Source organism: Frankliniella occidentalis, unplaced genomic scaffold (genome assembly GCF_000697945.3).
Source record: "Frankliniella occidentalis isolate FOCC.00 unplaced genomic scaffold, Focc_3.1 Scaffold29, whole genome shotgun sequence".
NCBI classification, from domain to species: domain Eukaryota; kingdom Metazoa; phylum Arthropoda; class Insecta; order Thysanoptera; family Thripidae; genus Frankliniella; species Frankliniella occidentalis.
This window is the reverse complement of record NW_026267159.1, coordinates 1,540,583-1,549,623: the sequence shown is the minus strand read 5'-3', so window position 1 is coordinate 1,549,623 and position 9,041 is coordinate 1,540,583. Positions and strand designations below refer to the sequence as shown.

Genomic DNA, 9,041 nt, shown 5'->3' with positions numbered 1-9,041 from the left:
TCTCTCTCTCTCTCTCTCTCTCTCTCTCTCTCTCTCTCTCTCTCTCTCCCCCTCACACACACACAGTGTCGCTCCTCCCTTGTCTTCCCACTTTACCACCGGCCAATACTGTCGGAAGCGAGTCGAATATTGAATTTCGCGCGCGGGGGCTTTCCATTCTGTAGGGTTTGTGCGAATATGTGTCTGTGCCCCCGGCTGTCCGTTTCCGAATGGTTTGCAGGGAGGCGCCAGGGTGTACAGCGCACTGCGCGCCCGTGAAGGTCGCTGGGCCGCGTGCACTGACCCCTGCAGGCGCCGCCCATGCGGACAGGTCGGACAGGCGTGGCGCGGACTCTAAGTGGTCCCCGTGCAGCCATTGGATCGCGCCCTGCCCGGCCTCGGCCCGGCCCACACATCATTCAGCCAGGTCCATTTACATCAGCCGTGCGAACCTCTCAATCACGCCCTCCGCCGCTGCCCCCAGCAGCACACCCTCCCCCGTCTGCCGGGTGGGAGGAGAGTGTCCTCCTCGTCCAAGCGCTCCGGTGACATGTCCGAAATAATCAGTACAGCGCACACAGCCAATTAGTTAATTATTTGTTTTTGACGTGAGATGCGAGGGAGGTGAGTTTTATTCCGAAAAATATTAGCGGAGCGATATAGCGATGCCTGTTACTCATGTGACCGAGAAATTGTGCCCTCCAGTTTGATTGCCTGGCTTCTCTCTGTCTCTGTCCGAGCTCTGTCTATCTCTGTCAGTCAGTCTGTCTGTGTGTTTGTAACTCCAGAACAAGTTGTGGAGATGGAGAAGAAATTTTCAGCAGGGTCATTGTTTTGCAATAATAAGAGACGTCGCTATAGGCCTGGTAGCTCAAAATACAATTCAATCAACACGTTCCCTGCGGCATGACCACTGTGTGGTCACGCTCCCATGTTAAATCGTAGTATCGATAATGAGCCGCAGGAAACGTGTTAAGCATAAAAACGGTGTTGACCTTTCAGGATTATTGAGATAATAAGGGATTAAGATGACGTAATTATCTGTATGACTTTCACTGTTTAATGGACGACGCTGGACGAATTGCAATCATACATCACAGACAAACAAAAGTCAAAACACTAATGGCAATATGAATATATGAATGAGTAATGTAGCCAAGACTCCAACACTACCAACTTGACAGTCTAACAAACGGTCAAATTTTAACCTAAAAATGTGCACGCTGAACACAAAATCGTGGGACAAGGGTTTAAAATTGGCTCGGGTCACGGTGGCTAGATTTTGTGAGGAAGTTGTCCTCAATATTAATTTTGAATGTTGGAGGTCGCAGGAACCCACCTCCGTTTCTGCCTCTACTCTACCCGGACGTTGCCACACAGGCCTTGTTGGTACTTAGATATATCCGCTAGGTGTGTGGTATGTGTCGCAGCCTGACAATGTTTCACGGTTTCCCGTATCATCGCGAAACCCTTTACGCGAGAAGTCGTCTGGCGTACCTAGTATTTGAAAAGTATGAGGGCCAAATTTTATACCCCCTCCCGAGGGACGGCCTCCCCCCTCATCCCTCCCCAATAAAAGAGCAGCTTTATGAACCTCTTTCTTGGTCCTGGTTCGGCGGTGCATGTCAGCGCACTCGAGCACTCTTCTTCCCCCTTCTCCTTGTCTGCAGCTCTTTCTCCCTCCCCTCCCCTACCCCACCTCTCCCTCTCTCCGTCCCTCCTTCCCTACACCTCTCGATCGGCGGCAGGTGCTGGGTGCTGGGTTTCCGTGTTACGCGATATCCCTGGCCCGGTCCGTCTGCGCCGTGGTGCGCTGTGCGGTGCGGTGTGGCGGGGAGGAGCGTGGCTCTCTGCCAATATATATCGTTTCCCAGCAAACGCGGTGAACGGAGGCGTCATAGGCGGCGGCGGGGGAGGCTGGAGGATGAGGAGGGGTGGCAGGAGGGTGAGACGGGATGGCAGGAAGGTGGAGCCGGGAGACCCTCTGGGACTTGGACTGGAAGAGGGGGACGTAACTGAGTGCACCGCCCTGTGAGGTGGGGCGTTAAGGGCCCCGCCCGGCCCCGGCGGGGAAGGGTGGGTGCTGTTCTGAGACAACGCGGCCGACTAAGGTTTCAGCAACACTTTGCTGGGTCGCCCGCGCTGCTGAGCCGTGAGGGGAGCGGGCTCCTGTCCGCCCGGCGGGACTGTTTCACCCATAGCACCTCGCCTCAGGGTGCGCGGGGCGCGGGGCGCGGCGGGGAACTGATACCCCGGCCTCTTCCCCCAGCTCGGCGGCTGCAATAGGCGGAGTGCACCGCACGCCACGTCAGCAAGCAGTCCCTGTGGTGTGCATGCCCCCGGTGAGTGTGTGTGTGTGTGTGTGTGTGTGTGTGTGTGTGTGTGAGCGCGCACGCTCTGTGGTGGAAGCTCTACGATGACTTGGCGATGGAGTTATCAAGGCAGAGCAAGGGCATAACTAGGCTAAAAGGGGGACGCGGAGAATGAGAGACTACCTCACGTGCAACGCCTCTCGCTTTCTCTTTCCATGCACTGCTGTCTCTATCTCTCTCCCACCCACCCCCCTTCGCTCTCTCTCTCTCTCTCTCTCTCTCTCTCGCTCGCTCGCTCGCTGTCCCTCCTCCCCTGCTTCCGGTTGGGTCTGCTCCCTTTTGGCGAACAGACACTCGGACGAGACGCTTGCCAAGTTAAAGTTAAGCCCCGCTGCTGCCCCGGCCTCCGGCCTGCGGCGCGCTGCGGCCGGGCGGTGACGGCGCCCTGCTCTGCTCGCCAACCTCCTCGTCCCCCCACGCGCAGCCCCCCCTCTTCTCATCTCCGTACACACCTGGCCTGTCCTCTGCCCTACTCCGTGCCAAAGCAGAGCTCCGCGCCCCGGGACTGTGACTGACTCGCAATATTTTCTTTAACGTCAATTGTGTACCGTCTGGAGGGAAGACCGCCTCTGGCCTCGCTGGCGCTCTCCCTTATGCCTCGCCAGCCGCCCTGCGCCCAATATCCTCCCCGCTCCTCCCCATAACCCCGCCCGTATACGCCCATGGTTATGCGCCTCTAACGCGCCATTTTTTGAATACGTTCGCGCGGCGATAAACAGTTTACAGCGACGCCAGGCGCCGCCCGGCGCCGCCCCGCATGGGATCAAGGCGGCGCCGCTTCTGCCATTCGAACCTACAAAAAGCGGCGCCGTACCGCCGAATCAAAATGCGAGGCATTCCAGGCTCCAAATCCTCGGGAGCTTTTCTTTTTCCCTTTCTCGCGAGGAGGTCCGTCCGTTCCTTTTTACACCCCTACTGACCCCATTCTACAGGATGGCCAGTTAGTCTAACTCATGTGTTGCATCCTTAGCCCCCCCCCCCCCTCCACCTCCGCCAATAGCCTCCCTCTCTGTGCTCTTCTCTTTTCCTACGCCATTAGACGATATTTTATGTTTCTATTCTGGCTAGTCGCCTCAATAGTGGCGCCATAAAAATTCCCGCGCTTTTGTACCCGCGCGCGGTGACGGCGCGCCAGTCCTGGCGGCATGACTCTTTTGTTTTCTTCGGCTCCTCTCTGGCCGTCTCTTTCTGGTTCACAGCTTCCCGTTTCTTACAACCTCCCTTTTTTGCCAGCTCTCTTCGCCCCCCCCCCCTCTTTTTGTGATTGCATCATTTTACAGCAGCTGCCTCAACTTTTTGACTGACACTTGCCAGGCAAACGCCAGAGGTGACGATGCCGGGGTCGATATTGAAGAGAGTGAGAAAAAGACGAGTTAAGGCTTCATGAAACGGTCGTGCTCACGCGAAATGAAACGCCAGCGTTCCTCAACCCGCCTCGCTGAGGGTTGTTCACAGATTTGTTCTTTGCGCGGCACACGCACCAGTCTTTGTTCTCGACCGCCTCCCCCGTTTTCTCTGCTTGAGCTACCACATCTTTCTTACCAAAACAACCCGAGGCGCCTTAGACGATGGGAGTAGCCGCAGAGTGCTCCACCGTAAATGTAACAAACACGGAAGGAAATTGCTCGCTTTTGTTTATCTTGTAGTAAATATTTTAATAACTAATGAAAAACAACAAAAACAGAAAAGAAACTTAAACTGGGTCGTGTTTTTTTGTGTTGACAGCGCGTGCGTGTCGCGGTGTCCCCCACGGAGCTACTTGTCCAAGGACGCCTCCTGCTTGCCGTGCCACGAGTCCTGCGAGACGTGCGCCGGCCCGGGGCCCGACTCGTGCCTGTCGTGCGCGCCGGCACACCTGCGCGTCACCGACCTGGCCGTGTGCCTGCAGCAGTGTCCCGACGGCTACTTCGAAGGTAAGAACAATTACAAAAGTGCGCACCTCAAGCACTAAGAACCTTTTCGCTAAATCATCAGCATGTGTTTGCGACCTCAGTTCATAGGAAATTATTTTAAAGTTGTTTCGTTTTAGGGGTAGCATTGTAAACATGCGTGATTGTCAACTTTAAATTATGAATTGGAGTATACTACGTATATAGCTCAACGAGCGAGCCACCAAATTGCCAGGAACTTATTGTGAATAATTAAAGAGGGGCTGCGATGTTTTGTTGCGATAGGCCGCACCTGCTGCCGCGCTTGTGTATACTCACTCCCCGACCGTGTTGCGTTGTGTCCATGTTGTCGTGCTGTTGATCGAGTGGCCACGAGCCCGCTGGTGGTGGGCGAGGTCCCTCCTCCGGTGTTAATCTCCTCTCGTCTGCTTGTCCAAACTGTGCCGCAGCGCGACCCTCAGCAGTACGTTGGATCCCTTACACGCTCATTTTGCCCAACCTGTTTTTTTTTTCTTGTTTTTTTTTTTTCCTTTTTTTTTCATTTTGCACGCATTGGTGTATACTACTTTCTCGCGCGCACAGACGGAGAGGCATTAATTTTTCAGAAGCGTTATTGCATTTGCAGCGACATCATCAGGTAATGGAGAGTAGCCACGCGAGCGCAGAGCGTAGACTGTAAATATTGTCGTAGCGGCGTGTAACAAGAAAACTAATGGCAAAAAGCAGTCTTGTAATAATTTTTGTTTTGTTGGGCTAAAGGCTAAAGCTAACAGTCTGCACTGTAATAATTGTTTGTGACGATGACGAAAATACCATGGCTCATTTTTAGTAAAAGGGGGTCGTCATGGGTTTTCTCGTGTGCCATGAGATATACTTTTATTTAAACTTGGCAAAGTTTCAGGAACATTGTCCATGATGTGTGTTCTAAAATCCCAATTTGAAATTGTAAAATTACATGTACTGCGTATCGGCTTGGAATTCAGTGACGAGCAAGGGCTGTCGTAAATTTACAACAATTCTCGTTTAATGAAAATCACAAAATATTTCGAATATGTTTTTCACAAGTTTTTGTTGAACGTGAGTTAGACCAAATTTAAGTTTACAGAAATGTAATATTTTAGGTTCCTGTGGGGTTTCCACAGTAAAAATTATGTCTGTTAATTCAGGTAGATTGCTTGAAATCCATACTTGAATTTCAAGGAATATTCTTGGATTACAAGATATCATTTTTACCGTGTACAAGGGGATCCGTGGTTTGGTTAGGGGTGTCGCCGGCAACAACAAACCACTGAAGGTCCGCGTTCTGCTGTGTTTGCAGACTCCGAGAAGGGCGTGTGCATCCCGTGCGCCGCCAACTGCGTCTCCTGCTCGGACCAGCCCGACCGCTGCACCGTCTGCGCTCCGCGACTGCTCATGCACGGATCCAAGTGCTACGCGGCCTGCCCACCCGGCACCTTCAACATCACCAGCGACAAGTGAGTGTACTGGGCAGGGCAGCCTCTCGGGCGGTAGTGCTAGTTGGATGACCCAGCCCTCTTGCTCTCCCTTCCCCCTTCTCCCCACCGCGGCCCTCTTCGCATCGCACAGATTTGCTGAAGCAAATTCGCTCAGCGACGCGCAAATGCTGACTCCAGTAGAAGCTGGCGCTGCGCTGCTGGGGGCGTGGCAGCCGGGTCCGTGGTACGTGGACGTTCTCTCTCTCTTCTCTCTCCCTCTCCCTCTCGCACACACACACAGATCCCCTTGCACGACGCGGCCCTATCTCTCTCGCTCTCAGTCATTCCGCGCGGGCTCCTTTTATTTTGCCGCGCAGTTTGAAAGCTCGGTTACTGTGACTGCTGCTCCTGCTGCTGCCCCGGGTTTTATTCCCGGAGCTTTTATTCGCATCGGCGGGGACTGAAAACATCACACTGTCAGAGGGTTGGTCCCGCTCCGCCGGTCCCACTCCGCTGGTCCCCGCTGCACTGTGAAACAACGTCGAGCTCTGCAAGCAGTCCGGGGCTTGGACGGCTCAAAGCATTCCTTTTGCGATGGGGAGTAAATGCTTTGAATTGGCTAGTGAATTCTCTGTATGTTTTGTACTATATAGCCCAGATTTGAAAAGTATTAAAACAAAGATTGAACAGTGAAGGGATTGAACAAGTGTGATCTTCGTCGACGACCGCGTTTGTCCCGGGTCACGTCGGTGGGGACGAACTGAAGGGCCGCAGGACTGTAAGTGTCTAGTTGGACTCCAAACGAAGATGGTTCGTGGCGCGGCGGGGGAGCCAGAGTGTGCTCGCGGCGCGGCCACGCCTCGACACGCCCTCCGGAAGTGGGGAACACATTTTATAGTCGGCAATGAAATCCGGCGTGTCCTACCTCGCGGCGGCGGCGGCAGCGGCCCCGCGCAGCGCGGGAAATTCAAATCGCGGACTACTTTGCGGCTCCACGCCAAACTCACGACATAAAGTCCCCCAAGGAGCAGCGCGGCTCGGCTCGGCCTGGCAGAGCCCGGCGGGGACCTCGTGACGGAGACCCCCCTCCTCCCCTCCCTCCAACCCTCTCTTCTCTACTCCTCTTGCGGCTCCCTCCCCCTTACCAATTTTCCCGTGCCTCTCGCCGTCGGCCTCTCGTCCCTTCCGCCCCCCCCCCCACTTCCTCTGTCTTTCTCTTTCAAACTCGGGCGCCAAACCCTCTCCCCCTCTTTCCTACTTCTCTCTCGGCCCATCCCCTCCCCCTCCCCCCATCACTCTCTCCCTCCCTCCCTCTCTCCCTCTCTCTGTATAATGCGACCGCCTTGGGACTGACGCGTGGTATGCTGGCTGGCGGAGCCTGCCCAGGCGCGCCGGGTACGTAGGCAGATGAGACCGGGTAGCAGCAGTGGTGCCCGCCCCCGTCTCCTACTACTACTACTAGCACGACTCGCGCTCCGTAGGTTCGCGATTCGCGCGAAATCACGCCAATTCAGTCCGTTTGCAATCGCGCGCACATTCACTGCTATGCCGGAGCGGGCGGGACCCCCTTTCCCCACCCCTCCACGCTGCAGCAGGCAGTTTGTGTTCCAACACGAGCGCTTTGCCCCCCCTCCCCCTTCTCCCCTTTCTGTTCGCGATCACCACACACACAGTTTCACTATTTCGAACTCTGCCGAGACGCGTTCATGTCTAGTCGCGCCGGAGTATATATGGTCCCCCATTTCACTATATTTGCTGGCCGTTTCGCTTCTCGATGTGAGTGCTGCTCGTCACGGAGACAATCGTCATCTCCGCGCGCAGCCACATGTTGATCCTGCTGCTCTCCCTCCCCGACTCTCCTCCCCCGGGCCCCGGGCCCCGGGCCGTCGTGTTGTGCTCTCCTTTTTGCCCGGGCCGACCTCAGAGCCGACCTACATCGCCTCGCCGGGGCGCGATGAGGCGACGATGAATGGTGCCCGGTCGCGCCGCGGTCGTAACCCGCACACCGAACACCGCCTCTCTCCCCCGGCTCTCCCCCTCTCGCCCTCCCCCGCCGGAGACAAAACACCCTCCAGGCGGCTGGGCCGGGGAGAGGGTTAAGGGGAGCACTTGAAATATTCAGGTCGAACGAGAGAGAGCCTGCATCTGTCTGGCTAGCGGTGGTGGAGGGTTGGGATCCCGGACCTCACTTGCCCTGGAGTAGTCGGGAGAGAGAGAGAAAAAGAGAGAGAGAGAGAGAGAGGGAGGGCTCCGCTAAAGTGACCCAAATCTGTCTACCCCGCTACTTGGTACCCCCCACGGGGCCGCTGGTTTGGCGCCGTGAAGGTGTCAACGCGGGGTTAGAGATCTGCGCTTGAAACTGTCGGTGGCAAACGAGCGCGGGAAAGGACAGCAGCCGCCAAGGGAACGACGATGCGTGAGTCTGGGTTTATGGCGACTGTTCGCCCTCTGTTTTTTTTTCTTCTTCTTGTCAGCGGTCGACTTAGCGCTCGGGGGGTTCGATCTGTCTCTGTTCTAAAGCCGTTGGCGTCGTTGGCGCCCTGAGAGGTGACCTTGGCGTCCTGCTCTGCGTCGTGTCCTCGCGCCGCGGGCGCCGCCGCTGCCGCCGCTGCCGCCGCTGCCGCCTCTCGCATTGTGGGACTTCTCTCCCTCCCTCCTCCGCCTTCTTCCCCTGACCCTCAAAGCCCGGCCAACAGGAAGGAAATGTCGGCGTCGCCGCAAAAGGCTGTGGGTGTGGCATAAATAACACGCGCTGGCCCACACACAGACACGGGCTGGGCGTGGGCCTAGTGGCGAGCACACACAGATAGCGCCACTTGTGGCGCGGGGCAGTGCGCCGGCCGCACACTAAATGCTTATGAACTTTTTTATTCGCAGTTATGAACAATTTTATACGTAGCTTACTGAAATCTGTACGCGTGCTCTGTTACGGATTATTTTGTCCCCAAGCTGCGCTTTATCCTTAATGCGCATCTTGTCAACTAAAATTGATCATAGTTGCGTATTATTGAACACATTTCTAGACCAGGCCAGGGATCCTATACAGCCCTGTCTTATGAACTATTTAATTCACATCTTATGAATTAAAACAGCCGCAACTACGGATAATTGCACAGACCATTGGTTCTCCTGTTTGTTCGTATCTTCTGAACAAAATTCTCCATAAGGTATGAATAGAAAAAAGTACACAAATTCATTGTTAAATAGTTCATAAGGTATGAATAGCAAAGAGTACACAAATTTCTTATTAAATATTCTGATGGCACTCATTCAAAAGAAAATCATAGTGATAACGCTGCCACACAATTTCATAATAGTACTGCTCAAACCATGTGACTTCAAATACGAGGCGAGCCCTCACAAAT

General features: G+C 54.9%; 1 protein-coding gene across 1 annotated transcript in view; it reads left to right on the top strand.

Annotated features, from left to right (window-relative positions):
* The window catches only part of LOC113209561 (furin-like protease 2), a 154,266-nt gene that overhangs the window by 89,849 nt on the left and 55,376 nt on the right, over positions 1-9,041 (top strand). Inside the window, exons 10-11 of the mRNA XM_052265690.1 lie at positions 4,077-4,264; positions 5,559-5,715. Coding sequence (XP_052121650.1) covers positions 4,077-4,264; positions 5,559-5,715 — 345 coding nt within the window. The remainder of the gene's footprint in view (positions 1-4,076; positions 4,265-5,558; positions 5,716-9,041) is intronic.